General features: G+C 40.1%; 1 protein-coding gene across 1 annotated transcript in view; it reads left to right on the plus strand.

The window, feature by feature from the left end:
* LOC104619230 (kinesin-like protein KIF13B) overlaps positions 1-15,988 on the plus strand; it is a gene marked incomplete at its 5' end in the record, with an annotated part of 54,355 nt that overhangs the window by 31,855 nt on the left and 6,512 nt on the right. Inside the window, 2 exon segments of the mRNA XM_010285030.1 lie at positions 6,011-6,128; positions 7,612-7,745. Coding sequence (XP_010283332.1) covers positions 6,011-6,128; positions 7,612-7,745 — 252 coding nt within the window.

Genomic DNA, 15,988 nt, shown 5'->3' on the forward strand with positions numbered 1-15,988 from the left:
CTTTGTGGAAAGGGCTCTTGAGTCTCATTCCTGTATGTAAAGCACTGTTCATACTGGTAAAATTATGAATGTGGACTCTGCTTCATTCTTCACCATATGAATAGCCAGGACTCATTCCCCTCTGAACAAGAATATTAAACAAGTTAGAATAAGAAGTAAAGCTGGTGTTGGTGCAAGTAAAACAGGCAGATCAGAAGTTTCCAGAATTAGGACTTGGATTCATCTTGCAGCCATAATTGAATCTTTGATACTACCAACATAGATGGCTGGTTACATCCCCATGGAGAGCTAGAAAAGCCCTTCTCCAGGACTGCAGTGGAAGTGTGGGTTTGGCACATTTTGAAAAAACATTAAAGATGATCTCTGTGTACTGACACCACAGAGAGCTTCCAAAGAGCAGGATGACTCTCACACTGAGATATGCATTCATGTGAAATATTTAAGTCACCATTGGGATTTTTTTTTTAATAATAATTCATAAGATTACACTACCTAACTGGCTGAGAAGGCAAGGAGATGCCTTCTCAATTTACTTCAGAATACAGGCTTACAGGTATTTCCTATTAGGTTGACAGGACTCCATTTGATCTCACCCTTAAGTTATATCTGCTTGCTTAAATAAGACAGAGACAATTTTTACTTCTGTTATCACTACAGATATAGTTATAGGAGAGTGAGATGAGTTTTATTTCATCTTGCACATCAGCGCATGTCAGGTGATGCAGGAGTATAGAGTCTCTTAGTGGTGAAATAAGATACGGAGCTGGATTTTTACATTCCAGGGTGTTTGCAGTGGAAGTTTAAAAAGTCAGTTGACTTAAACTGGATGAGTCAGATGCACAAAGAATGGAAGGCACCTCTGAATTGCTTTACTAGTCTTCTGCAGACTATAGTCACATACTGAGTCGTTTTTCATAGAATCATAGAATAGTTTGGGTGGGAAGGGGCCGTCAGAGGCCTCTAGTCCCACCCCTGCAGTGAGCAGGGACATCTTCACCCAGAGCAGGTTGCTCAGAGCCCCGTCCAGCCTGACCTGGGCTGTTTCCGGGGATGGGGCATCGACCACCTCTCTGGGCAACCGGGGCCAGGGCTTCACCACCCTCATCGTAAAGAATTTCTGCCTTCTATCTAGTCTGAATCTCCCCTCTTTTAGTTTAAAACCATTACCCCTTGTCTCATTTCTACAGGCCCTGCTAAAAAGTCTGTCCCCATCTTTCTCGTAAGCCCCCTTAAGCCCTGGCAGCTGCAATAAGCCTGGAACCTTCTCCAGGCTGAACAACTGCAACCACCAACAACCCCTTTGATAGTCGTCCTTCCTTTCCCAAAGGTAGAGTAGTTTGTAGGTCAAAAGCCTTGTATCCAGAAGCCAAGTAAGAGAAAATTGTGCCACTTAACCTTCAGGTTTTACTGGGAACCAGAGTTTTTTCACCAAATTGGTACCATGTAGATCAATATGAATAATCTCCCTGTTTGTGAGAACAAGTGCCTTTTGTCCCAGCTGTATGCTTATATTTAAGTGCTACATGGTCACCTTTTCCTAAGCTTTTTCTGAACTGCTAAAATAATAAAATGCAAGAACTATTCATTTCTCTTACCCAGTGGCAGCATTTTAACGGTTTGTCAACTTCAAGAAAAGAATTGTTGTCAGGTAAAGCCTACAGATGACTTGGGTAGTGATCACCCATATTTGCTCTGTAAGATTTTGTGCATATCAGTGCTGACCTGAGTAAATTCCCTGGTGTTTTTCATGGAGGATGTGTGAAAGAAGGGAAGGCAGAGGAGGAGGAGGAGAAGTTATTATAGAAATAAACCACTTTATAAACAGCTCTGTATCAAAATACATCAAGGGACATGCGTTCTTCCGGTGGCTATTTTTGATTTGTTAAATTAAGTCACTTGACCTCTGTTTGGTCACTTGGCAGAGACCAAATATATTCATGAAATGATGGCTCCTCTGGTCAAATGATTTACAAGCTTCCTTCCTTTCTCTCACCACCCTTCTTGATAGAGGAAAGATTCACAGCACTTAAATAATACCAATTGCTTAGACTTTAAGTTTAAGCGTTTCAGTTAGTGAATGCACAAAGCAATCATGTTGAGAGTGCTATATAACGTGTATGTGATACTTGGGAACTTCATCAAGTTAATATAGTTAATAATTCTTATATTTTTTTTTCTTTTTGTGAGATTGCAGTGGGTTATCTTTCAATCCAGTTTAGTGAAATCAATCATTCATGAACTACCTTTTGCCTCTGCAGATTTTTCGCGTGACAGTTGACCCTTTCAGTTGCCTTCAGTATTTTCTTTTGCAAATGTTTCTCCACCTGTTGCCCTGATTTACCTACTTTTTAATGGTGTGCTGTCATCTCAGAGTTTAGGCTCACATTACCCCTAACAAATATGACCTTCAGTCTAAAATGGTGATCTTTCCACTCCCTCTAAATCCAGCGTGCTTTAAGTATATGGCCAGACAAATCCTATTCTCAAGTGCTTATCCCCGTTCCTCAGGACCTGCATTTTATTTAACCTGGCAAAATATAGAATATTAAATTAAAATTGGGTAGAAAATGTAGTCATCCATAATATTAAGGCTGAAGCAAAATATCCTAAAGATCGTAAGAAAGCTTTTCCTAAGCAAAAGTCACTAAATCTTGCCATTCTGTCCATCTTTTGCTCTATTTCTTACCTACTCCAATTTTTGAATAGTTCTTTGAACGGGTCTACAAAGTTAAGATACTTGCCTGAAATTATTTTTTGTTGGAACAGTCAATGAAGGGCACTTCTGACTCAACAAATCGTAATTCAGAAAATGGTTCAGTTGCTTCTTACCTGCATTGTGTCAGCGTTCTAGTAAGCTAGAAAACTTTCCCATAATACTGTTTCTGTTTCTTATGTCTCTGGTCTCCAGAAGCACTTAGACTTGGCCTATAGATAGAAAATTATTAAGACCTGTCACCTTTGTCCATTTGTCTTCAGTAAGTGGATCATTATCCTATGATCCAAAAGTAACACTAATCAAACGTCATTATGTCCTCCAAAAAGAAGCCTTCAGATGCTTTGTGTTCTTCCAGAGTTCTTTTTAACCTAATGCCAATGTCTACCAGGCTGATGGCAGACCAGACCAGAAGGCAGCAAAACCAACCAGTATTTCAAGACTGTTTGAGTCTTGTGACGACTACCCACCAAATAATCTTCTTTTTTTTTAAACTCCTTCAGTGGTGCATCCAAAAAATACTGATTCACACTGAGTATTTCTTCCCATCTGGATAGAGTATGAACTCTTTTCTTGTGTTTTGGCTCTTCTCCTGCAAACTAACCTGTCAGCAGGAGACAGAGAAGGAGACTGCGGGAAACATTTCACATCCTGAAGGGGAAGACCGTTTGAGCATAATCTGGAGTTGCTGGCTGTTTCCATGCTGCCTTTCAATGTCTGCTGATCAAAATGGCAGGATAAGAAAGCAGTCTCCGAAGCAGTATTTTGAATGAGTTTAAGTGGAGCAAGACTGCATGCAGCAAGGCCACCTGAAAGTAACACAAGACAGCAAAAGCCTGCATAAGAGTTTCTGGGGAGTGGTATAGGAAAGACCATTTCATAGAAACATTTTGTGGAAAGAATTTTCCAGGCGTAGGCATGACTTTTTAATGTGTTTAAGTAAATGAGTTGCAGGTCAAAGATAATGCTTAAGTTGGGGGCTTAAGGTATGGGTAGAACAGCTCTGTCATCCACACTGATAGAGCAGGAAGCTTTCAAGAAAGTCTTAAACACCTTAAACATTTGAGGCTTAAAGTCCTCAGAAATACAAGACTAAACAAACCCCTGATACTATTGCTAGTCCCAGCCTGGGTTACATCAGTTTTGACGTTCAGGATGGCTGCCTCCAGTCAACTCAGACATCCGTTAGTCTTTAGGCATGCCAAATGTTACTTCACAGAAACGGCGCCTGTTGTCTCTACATCTAATAATACGGATGTTTGCTAGTAGAGCTCTGAAGGCAGGTGCTGGTCTGCAAAAGTGCAAGTTACTTGCTATTCAAAGCAGGAGAGCTTCTATGGGACTAACTTATAGATCCAAATGGAAACGATTTTTGCTCTGGGCTGCTCCTTGTGACCTTCAACCCATTGGAGAAATCTATTCCTCCTATCCCAGTTTATTTATTATCTGTGAAACATTCATGACTTCAAGTTACAGTTGAGATTAGTTTAGCTGCCTGTCATTTTTCTATTCAAGGTCGGATTATTTCCTTGCATCCAACAGTGTGAAGCTTCTTGAAAAGGCACGTTTCCCCTTGTTCCCCCAGGAACAAATACATAAAACTTGTGGTCTGGGATGTAGCACGTCTATCCATCCCTTGTGACTCCTTTCTAGTATGTTTGCTCTACCATCTCGTTGTGAAAGCATTTATCTTTCTGTTATGTCTTTTGAAAGAACAAGCAAGGTACAGATACAATATAATCCAGACACGGACAGATAATTGTACCAACCATAGCATAACTCTTTACCAGAAGTGGGGTCACACTTCAATTTGTATCGGTTTGGCTGCACCATTCTGTCTTTGCAACCTCTATTTCTGGAAAGGTGAAACTTTGCAAGCTTGCAGTCCTGAGGGCACTCTGCTACCTGAATAGGACAACACTTTTCCACAAGACATTGAGACTTGTAGCATTTGAGACCAGGATCTCTAAATGGATATTGAGTTGCCTTAACTCCTATAAATAAAGTAAATTAGCACCATGTACCTTTATTAGAGCCTACTCTTTGGCAGTGTGAAGAATCGCTTTGACAGGCGTTGCGAGTGTGCTTATATCAGAAATTTGCAGGGCAACCACATGGATTTCAGTGCCTACTTTTCAGCACTGCACACCTAACATGGTGCTCAGTCTGATGAAGCAATATACTGTCTTGTGTCCACATGAAACTTTCAACAGAGAGACCTTCTGGCCAGTCATTTAGTGTAATCATTGCAGGCAAATCTGTGAAAGATTCTACAGATCAAGATGATAGAGTTAGGAAAAAACCAATTTGGCCATGTAGACTCTTGACATTTGTGCACTGGTGTGAAATACTAGCTTGGAGATTCTCTCCGTTAGCCAAGAGACTTTGTCATTGAGCCAGCTTCTGACCTGCAAGGTTGAGATGAAAGATGCAAAACCACAGCGGACATTTGTAAAAGCGAGAAAAATTGCACCCTATGTGCAGAATAGTGTGTACCTCCCTTGGGATCCATGTGAAAACCCAACTAGATAATCCCGGGACCTTGGGAAGGTAGATGGCCTACTGCCTTCTCTGTCGCTGCTTCTTCCTACCTCATCTACACTCAGGCTCTAGCAGGTCTGAAAATCATTGTGTGTCATCTTCACTAACCATGTCAAAACTCTAACCTGTCTTTACTTAATCTTTTTCTTGGCTCCTGGTTTCCGCAGCTTGTTGTCATGTATTCCATCTTTCTCTTTTCCAGGCTGATAGAAAAATTGCGGTACCATGGTTCCTTCCTCTTGATCTGATCAGCTCATCCATTATCTGACCTTAGGCGCTAATGCCCAGGCTTTAGGTCTAAGATCCTATTTCTTTTCGTGTTCAGAGCTGTCTGTCCTCAGCCCATCTCTCTGACACTCTGTATCCAGGTTTCACTTGTGACCACTTCCTGAGCAGATACGCAAAATATTTAGGAATTTTGGGCAGACAGCACTATTTTACGTTCTCCTGGCTGTAACTTTTCACCTCATTGTGACTTCCAAAACACAGCTGTGCAATTGAGTGAACTATTATAGCTTTAAGGTCTATAAGTAGATTTTTTGTGTGCCTTGATGCTTATGGGAGATGGGAGCTAAGGGTGCTTATCTTTGCAGGACTGCGTGTTTCAACTAAAAGTGCCTCTGGGGAAGGGTCTTTCCTCAGCTCTGTGCATTCTGAACTTTGCAAAGGGGCTGTGCAGGCTAGCATGGTCTGTTAGTATTGCTGTACTCTTGCTGGTGTGCTAACTTCAAAAAATACAACGTTTTTTTCCCCTAGGGCCGATGGGAGAGTCAGCAAGATGTATCCCAAGGTGCCACAAATTCCAGTAGAGGCATTAGTCCATCTCGTACCTCTCTGCCAGGCTCTGGACAGCAAAACCACTCTCCTGATCCAGGTAAGGGCTTTCCTAAAGCTAAGACAACTGTCATAAAAATGGAGTGAAGTTCCTGAATGTCAGATAAAGCTGAGCTACTTTCAGAGATGCAGAGGCATTTCATCTCCAGAGCAATGTCCGTGCAGTTCCCTCTCTGTGAACATCTAGCAGTTGTGGCTGAGCTACCCAGACTCTAGGTTACTCTAACTAGCAGTTCCTTTAACTCTGTTACTACTTCTGCTAAATGGCACGTGGTTAAAGTTGTCTGAAGATGCAGTCTTTATCTCAGAAGCTCAAGTTCTAAAGCCTTTTGGTAGCTGGGCTCAGAAAGTGCTATCTGTTATGTGAGTAAAACAGCAAAGATGGGAAGACTGCTAATGTTTTAGAAAATAAGGAGCTCTGGAATTGCATAGATATTTTGCAGCTAATGTATAACTGAGAACACAGAGATATATAGCGATGTTTTGTACATCTAACTAGGTTTTGTCAAGGAAGAGTAGAGTAGAAAAACCAGCAGTATAAGCAAGAAGAGTAGAATGCTCCTAGAATTTTTTCTTGTTTTAACTTTTATCTTCTCATCTTTTACTTCTAGTGATTTTTGTAATTATCATTAAAATTGTGTGTTGTATGGACGTCCTTTTTTGATTATGCGGCTTGATTATATTTTTTTTCCTGCTTCTGCACATTATAAAGCACTTTGTGTTTCCAGTTGCAAACAGCAGGCTTTTTCACACCATGTGATGAAAACAAATTTCTGTATACTGGGGCCACAGATTAAGACCTACCCGAATTCATATATCCCTTTGAAGGGAGGAGCACGCACTCAATGCCTTTCTTTGTCTAATGCTTTGACCACTGGAAGATGTTGCTGTGTTTTGTCTTTTGGGGTTTTTTAGGGCTTATTTCCCTCCCCTCTGTCGTGGTTTAGCCCCAGCCGGCAACTAAGCACCACGCAGCCGCTCGCTCACTCCCCCTCCCGCAGTGGGACGGGGAAGAGAGTTGGAAAAAAAACCTTGTGGGTTGAGATAAACACGGTTTAATAGGACAGAAAGAAAGAAGGGAACAACAATGATAATACCAACAAAGGAATGTACAAGAACAAGTGATGCCCAATACAGCAATTGCTCATCACCTCGTGATTGACAGCCCGTCCCCGAGCAGCCATTTCCACCCCCCAGCCAACTCCAGTTTATGTACTGGGCATGACGTCGTATGGTAGGGAATATCTCTTTGGCCAGTCTGGGTCAGCTGTCCCGGCTGTGTCCCCTCCCAGCTCCCCGTGCACCCCCAGCCTGCTCGCTGGAAGGCCAGCACAAGAAGCTGGACTGTCCTTGACTGCTCAGCAACAACCCAAAACATCAGCACATTATCAACAGTTTCTCATCCCAAATCCAAAACACAGTCTCACACTAGCTTCTGTGAAGAAAACCAGCTCTATCCTGGCTGAAACCAGGACACCCTCCCCTCCAGCATAGCTGTTCTCATTTTTTATTCTTTCCAACAGGCATTAGTAGCCTTGCTGCTTCCTATCTGAACCCTGTAAAGTCCTTCGTGCCTCAGATGCCAAAGCTGCTGAAGTCTCTCTTTCCTGTTAGAGATGAGAAAAAGGGCAGGCAGACCTCTCCCCTTGCACAGCAGGTAAAAAATTAAATCAAATAGGCTATGCAGTAATATTGGTGAGTGCTGTTAGACTTGCTGGCGAAGTGCTATTTTATATGTTGTTGCAGTGCAAACCAAGCTTTTAGTCATAGTAAAGCCTCATGATGCATTTCCCTTCCATTCTGTCCAGAGATAGTGGAGCTGTTTAAACTTATTGATACACTCAGCCCACTTGGCTTTTTAGAAGTGCCAAGTACACTACCAGCGTGATTTATGGTAATACCACTTGCAGCAACAATAGTAAAATTTATGAAGTGCACTTAGTGTTGTTTGTGTATTGCCAAGTGGAAAATGTAATTCTATTTTTAATTTGTTATTTCATATACCATTCACTCCCATCCCTTGCCCCAGCTCATGTCACCTTTTGCCATGTACTTTGGACAGTTGCTTTTGTTCAGTCTCTCGTCTATTCCACCTGTCAGAGAAGCATTTGATTTTCTTGGGGTTTTTTTGGATGCTGTGCTGCAAAACTCCACCTGGTCCAGATGTGACTTCTGTGCTCTGAGCAGTTGCTAAGTCATGGTCAAGCAGACTCGCAAAAGCTACTGTCTTTTAAAGAAAAAGGATGGAATACAGAATCCCATTATAAATAATACTAGCTCATTTATTTGAGAGGCTATAGTTTATTTATAAAGTAATAGTCCTCCATATTGTAAGTCTGGACAATTTAACAAACTGTTATGAAGGTAAATCTGGAGCCAGATCTCATGTCTTAAAGTTTGTGGAAGTCCATTCTGTCCATGCTTTATTCACCATCCAGCTAACTCTGCTGTCATCTTGTTAACTAGTCTGGAGTTCTGGAAGCACACTACCTGTTAACTTAGACCTTTCCTTACCTCTTGACATTCAGACAAATGTTTGAAGGATAACTTTCTCCAAACAAAACAAACCCTAAAATTCCCAAGCAACTATTTTTTGTGGCTGGATCCAGACATTCTGTTCCATTGTTTCCTACAACTAAACTTGCCACTATAAGAATGTCTGAGGATTACAGGAAGTTGTTTTGTCATTGTAGAACTACAGTGAAATACTAAATAGGTAAATAGACCAAAAATAAATATACTAACTTAAGTATTTTTAAAAGTAACTTATGACAAACCTGGCACACCTAAAAATAAGGAAAATTTGAAATATTTTTGGTTCGTAGCGAATAAAAACACAGTCAAAGTAATAACGAGCAAATTTTCCTCCCAAATCTTACGTAATTTAATGCTTTACATTTTCATGTTGCCTTTTGTTTACAACAGCCTTAGTGTCGAGACTGGAATGTATACCCTTACTCATCTATCAAGTTTAGAGAATTAAAATTAAGACAGTGGCTTTCTTGAAGGTATTCAGGTATTGAAAGATGCAAATAGGTGCTCTTTAAAATTGCAGTGAGAGCCTTTCACAACTTCTTGAATTCTTACTGAATCAATGGGAGCTGAGATTAGAAGCGAGGCCTAATTTCCTGCCTCTGTTCCCACTCCTTCCTACCGTTCAAGATCAGTCTTGTGTTATTCGTCCTGAAGTCAGTTTTTAAACTACAAAGGCATCTATTTTAAGAGATTTTAATTTATATCGTGAGTTTCTACAGAAATTCAAGTAATCGGATCATGATTGCAACAATTTTTAACAGGAGGGAATGCTATTTCTGCCTAGTTTTTAAGAAATAAAAGCTAGTATATAAACAGGAGCGTGTGATGTTTTAATGCTTGGTTGCATTGCAAAGCAACCTAAGTTTGTCCCGGACCACTGGACCCGTAAAAGAAAATGAAATCTTAAAATTAGTTGCTGCATTTAGTTTTGTAATAGAACAAGTCAATTGTTTTACAAATACACCGCGCTGCTTGGAGAGGTTTATAGATGCTCTTCGCAGCTCTGTCAGTAAACACACAGGGCCTCTTCGCTCCTGTAGCAACCACAGCGCATCGAAGAGAGCGCGAAACTGGAAAGAACTGCTACGGAATTAGCTACAGCTTCCTCTGTGCAGCACAAAAAATAAATAGGTGCCGTTGTAGTGTGACGGGCTTTAAGATCATAAATATCATGTCTCGTAATCTTTCTTGCTGTTTCTTTATAATGGCCTGATGATGCAAATGCGGCCAGAAGGATTCAAATGGTGGCGGTGATGAATGGCTCTTGTACTTGGTGGGTGATGGGGCTGCTGCGGGACCAGTGTTTGGCAACCAGCTTTAAGACTTTATTGCTAACCTGCCAGAGCGGGACAGCAAGCTAGTAATTCTTGCGTAACTGTAGTAAGCTGCGCAATGGGGAAGACACAAAAAATGGTATTTCTGAGTCTCAGAAAATACAGAACAATGCATCTTAGTTCTGTGGAAGAATAAAACTTCGATACACAGTGGCAGGGGACATAAATGCACGTGCAAGGTGAGAGTAGAGGGTGAACTACAAAAAGCAGAAGGGGGAGGTGAAGGCAAAAGGATTTTTTGGCTATAATTGCAAAGGAATCCGACCCCTAACCGGGAACCGATGGACTTCTGTTGCTGTAAACAACAAATTGGGAGATCTACGTTCAAGAATAGAAATGACTAAAGAAATGGTTTACAAAGCAACAAATTGGGAGAGCTACGTTCAGGAATAGAAATGACTAAAGAAATGGTTTACAAAGCAACTGGAAAGACCTCAATCATCCTTTCCTGGCTAAAAGCAAACGAGCAGATATGTAAAACAGGTTTTGAACATAAATACCAAAAAGCTAAGTGGATCAGTTTATCACTTTCTCCTGGTTCATCAAACAACTACAGTGAAAGGGAATTTCCCAATTATTCCAATCTTGTCAAGCTCCCTTTTCAGTGCAGATCTGTTACACTATTTGAGAGTACTTAATTATCTAATGTCATTAAAACCCATTCTGGAAAAATGCTGGTGAACCATCTTGACCTAGATGGCTGCCCCAGCTGTTGTATTAAACCTCCAATATGTTATAGTTAAATTATTGGGGTTAGATGGCTGTACATTTCTGCAGAAAGCATCAGATTTGTTTTGTTGTGCCTTGTAAGCAGGGTCTTACGCCTAAGTTGTTTTTGTGCTTTTGAACATCATTTCCAAGGGAGCAGTACTTAACGTTTTTCCAAGTTTATAACGGAAGTTAAGTTCGTCATGACCAAGCAGCTCTCCCAGTGGATGTGTTACCGAATCTCTGGTTCTGTGTGAGTAAACAGAAGATGGACTTCTGATCACTCCTTCTGAAAATAGCTTTTTTTTTTAATTTTAGCAACTTTTTATTTCAGTCATATGCCATTGTTTAGGCTGGCATCAACCTCAAAGTAAGCGAGCACATACAAAAGTTATCTTAACAAAATGGTCTTTCCCAGTGCTGTTTTTGTTTGTAGTCACTGGTTGCCTGAGTTTCAAAAACGCAGAGACATTCCAGTCAAGGTGGTGGCAGCTAACAAAATTGCTGTCTTTGACCTTCTGATGCAAGTTTAGTAACTAATCTGGAGAATAATGAACCGCAATTAATGAAATCTGCTCTCGTATTCAAGTGTGTTTCTCAGACAGCACATAAAATAATTGAAAGAACTTCCTGCTCTCTAATTAGTTAGATTGAATTAATTTGGCATAATAGGATTCTTTATGTAACTAGCAGAACGGCTTCCGATGAAGCTGTTTATGTACCTAAAAGATTGGTTTCTGATGAAGCTGTTTATATACTTTTAAGTTAGAAAATGCTTATTTTCTCCATTATCTGATGCCTTTAAATTAATTGCCAGTAGTCTGTAAATAAAAAAAAAAAAGCCGACAATTTAAACCTTTTTGGATTGCTAGAATTGCTTTTTATTTTCCTAGCCTATTCTTTAAAAAGCTTAGTACCGCAGTGTGCAAGATTTAAAGCCTTACCAAACTTTATTGCTGATGGGGAAAAGTTTAAAATACTTGTGTAAAATATGTAGGTGGATGGAGAATCAGAGTTTCACCTATCTGTGCTTAATTATATTATGTACATGCTCTTGAAGCTTGTCTTTTTGTATTAACATGCTGAGGCTTTCATAGTGTGCACCAGGCAGAATTACTGTTCTTTACCTTCTGACCCAGTTGATCTCCAGGAACCTCCCCTGTAATTACATTTTAGGGCATCACTGGGTGCTGACATTAAAAATGTACATATTAAATTTCGGTTTCTGTTTTTTGACATTGCTGTGGCAGGAGCACATTCTTCTGACCAATGTGCATTCGGTAAGTGGATTTTGGTCACCTTCATACTCGAGAACCTTGTTGCATGCTCAGATGTCTTTTTGTTAGCACATGGCTTACTTGAGAGATCTTGAGTCACAGCTATGTTAAAAAAAAATAATAAACTATTTGAATTTCCATACGCTAATGTAATTCATTTTTGATTTGTGGTGTAGAAATGCAGACATGTGATACATGGAGAGGGCAGCTCTCAGTTTTTTTTCTCTTGCACCTTCTGATGCAGACGTAGTAATTAATCTTAAAAAATAATGAAATGCAGTTAATGAAAAGCTATCTAAATAGACAAAAGCTTTTTTCTGGCGGTGCATTAAAAAATAACAGTTTCATAGATGTGCATGGTGCATAGTGTAATTGCTAGAACTGACATTCCTTAATCAAATGTAAATAATGTGGCCTGGGAGAACCTTCTTTAAAATCTCGAAAGCTTTTTTCAGAGTTTCAAATAAAGAATCGATTGGATGCTATAATCAGCATAGCTCAACGGATCCTCTGTGGCCAGCTGAGCTCGTATGTGTCTAGTGCTTGTGACCGAGTTGTTAGTGTTTTGATTTCTTTCTCAGTTCAGTTTTTGCTATCATCCTCATACAAATAGTTTTTAATGCGAATGAGTATGGAAGACTGGCTTTTAAAGTTCTTAGAGCAAACCACTGAAACTTCTTTATGAACTAACTTGAAAATGGTTATGAATTGCCCTTTTAATCTGCCCAGACCTAAGAATGAAGTAATTTAACCACATGAAAACCGATATGGTTAATTTTGCATAAAGTATATTAGAAACATGGAATTCAAAAGTATTATTACAGGCTGAAATGTTCCACACGCAGAAGGTGGAATAAGCGGGTTTTGCTTGGGTTAATATTTAAATGCACAATGTCTTTAGAGAAGAAAACAAACACACACCAAAAAAACAACGGACTTGTACTGGGTTTCAGATCTTCTTTTGGAATGCAGGAGATTTTATATTTGAATGATTAATGACTTTAAAATTGAGGGCAGAGAGAAATATTGGGGGGGACACACCTTTTCAAAATGGATTCACCTTTTTTTGGCTATGTACTAGGGGATTCAGAACTCTTACTGCATTGCTGTGTATGTCTTGTGAAAGTATTTTATCCCGAGTGCTCAAAACTGGTTTAAATCTGCATTTAATGAAGCAACTGTTATGCCCTGCTGCGGAAGTTTCCAATAGCTGCTTTTAAATGGTGATGTGAACATAATACTGTCAGCATGACAGTCCTTGAGCTCAGTCGTTCCTATCTGCGGATGGTAAAGCATAGACAAGAGCAGTGGAAGTTTTCTGATAATGCCCTTTTAGGATTGCATCAGCTATAACCTTGGCTAGACTGTTTCTGCAGCTTGGAGGGTAATTCTTGTACGCCCAGTCTGTTCTGTTAACTGCCACTGAGCTTTCTGCATTTTGGATGCTAACGTTGAAGGATTTTCATCCAGTGATGTGAAGACAACAGGCTTTGTGCTGAAGTCATCAGTCACCATAGTCAGAGGCATTTTACAAAATGTTTAATGACATTGAAATACCAAATGTGGTGTTTTTTGAGCTCATTGAAGAGATTGCCATTATATATATGAAATATATGGGATGAAAAAAGAGGTCGTTCTGGATTAATTTTGGTGCCTCTATAAGGGGGGTGAGATACACATTCGCTTTTCCCATTCAAGCTCACCAATGTACCAGGTTGGTCTCCAGATTACGATCATCACGAGTAACGACACGGCTTTTGGTCGCCTCGAAGTATGTGCAAACTGACCTTCCATCTGACCAGAAAATATTGTGCGAATTCACGCTGAGAAATCGTTATAAACGCACTGCACAAAGTGGCAGCTCTTAAAAGCCATTTTTGTTCTACAAAGATGCAAAGATGCTTTAAAGTAGATTGCTTTCATGTTCTCTCTTTCTCCGTATTTCGTCAGCTTGGTTGAAGAAATTGTGCCAAAAATTATCACTGTAAAAAAGTCATGTTTTGCCATTGGGTAAATATGTATGTCTAGTTTAGCAGTCGCTGTCTACAAATGTTTAATGACAGAATTTGGCTCTTGATTCAAAAATACTTTTCATCCAGTAAATGTCTTCACAGATAGTCAAACACATTGTTTTCAGTATCCCCCCCAAGTAACTTGACTACATTTCATAACAAAGATCTGTTTTAGTACTTTTGCTACCCCAATGAGGGTGGTTTTGCCCATCTGTTTCTTGTCAACACCAAAGTTGGGCAAGTGCCACTTCTCGTAATTGCTTTTTTCTCCATGTTTTTCTAAACATTGCTTGGCAAAGTTATTGTAGTTTTGAGATTTGTCATCCTTTCAGGAGGAGAACTTGATGAGGAATGATTAAAGTGTAACAGTTTTCTTTCTTCTGCTATTTGATATCAACTGGATTTTCAGATTTTGTGGATTTACAGGCTGTAAGACTGAAGGTTTTTGGGAGATAAAAACCACAAACACACACTTTCCTCTGTTTATTTGTTTTAAAGGGAGAAAAGGAAATCAAAGGAACTGAGAAATATCTTTAAATACTTTTTCTTATTCCAGTTCTGAGTGCTTATCTCTGGATAATAATACTAGACCTCAGAGCACTTCCCAGAGATGGCACGTATACTGGGAGAAAATGGGGCAAAAAGATCAAGTTGTGTTACGGTGCCAGTGGGAGAGCCTGGAGCTGATACAAGCTCTGCTGAAAAGGCTGTTTCTCCTCCTATATCAGATCACAAACGTAGTGTGGAAACAAGAAGGACGGTGTTTTTCCTTTGCACAACCTTTCCGAGATGCCAAAATGCAGTGCTTTTAGCGTTGGGCCATGGAGATAGTTAACTAGGATACTCTGAATTCAAGAGCCTTGGCTTTTCACTGAGGTTCAGCTGCACCTCTGCAGAAGCTTTAAAGTGCTATGTAAGTGCCTGCCTAGGGATTAGGCCTAATGCCTTGTGACTACAGATATTTTTTCATTAAAAGGTGGTATTTAATAGCTTGGCTTTGCACTCCCCAGATGGACCAACCCATGGTTCATAGATGGGTGAAGAGGAAAGAGTAAGTGTTCTGCCAAATACTCTGCTCCCTTTAACACCGTGATAAGCTTCTGTTAAACCTAAAATTTGCAGAGCTTTCTCATAAGAAAGCTAATCGCTCTCCTCTCTAGTCTTTGTTGAAGTGAAACACTTGGCTCTGACGACAATCAAGTTATCCTTGCATGTCTGAGTTAATACTTATGATGAGTCGGAGCACTCATGCACCTTGTTGCTCTAAGCTATCTCTGGCCTCGGTCACAAGTCAGTACGACAGTTGTTTTCAGGTTAATATCTTTGTCTTAGAAGATCGCCACACTATTCCAAAGGAAGCTGAAGTTCTGGAGTACAAGTACAACCTCTGGATGATGAGCCCTAGAGCTGTGTTTATTTTTAGACTTTATTGATTTATTCTGGTTCGGGTCACCATCTGCTTCCTGGAGCCCCGGTGCATGTCCTAGGAAGGATCTCAAAACGCGAATAACCTTGTGCACCCAAAATAGAGCCAGTTTGCTCTGAACCCCACTACAGTGGTGTACTTTCAATTAGCAGGTTTAATGACAAGCAAACTCCTCCTCTCTTGCTTTCTTTTATTGAATTGAAGCTTTAATGTCCTAAAAAGAATTATTTTGATCCACTGTGAACCTGTTGGGGTTTTGTTCATCTTCTTATTTTTATTTTTTACCTTGAACAGCTGTGGTTTTATTTCATGCCTGGCAATCTCTGTATAAATAATAGCTGTTCTTTTTCTCCCATGTTATTTTTGGGGGGGACAGGATTAGTCATATTCCTGCTTTACTGCACTTAGAAGGGATGCAAGAGAAGAGTACCTTACTCTTCAGCTGGAAAGTTTCGGCTCTTTAAACAGATTGTCGAATTCTGGAAATAGCTGTCTCAGAGATGGGCGCTGCCTGCGTATTTCTACAGAAAGAGTTCTCGGGTCTCTTGGAGGAAAAAGAAAAAAAAAACAGGCTGCTCCCAAATTGTATAATATGCCGCCCTTCATGA

This window comes from Phaethon lepturus, unplaced genomic scaffold (genome assembly GCF_000687285.1).
Source record: "Phaethon lepturus isolate BGI_N335 unplaced genomic scaffold, ASM68728v1 scaffold20614, whole genome shotgun sequence".
Lineage (NCBI taxonomy): Eukaryota > Metazoa > Chordata > Aves > Phaethontiformes > Phaethontidae > Phaethon > Phaethon lepturus.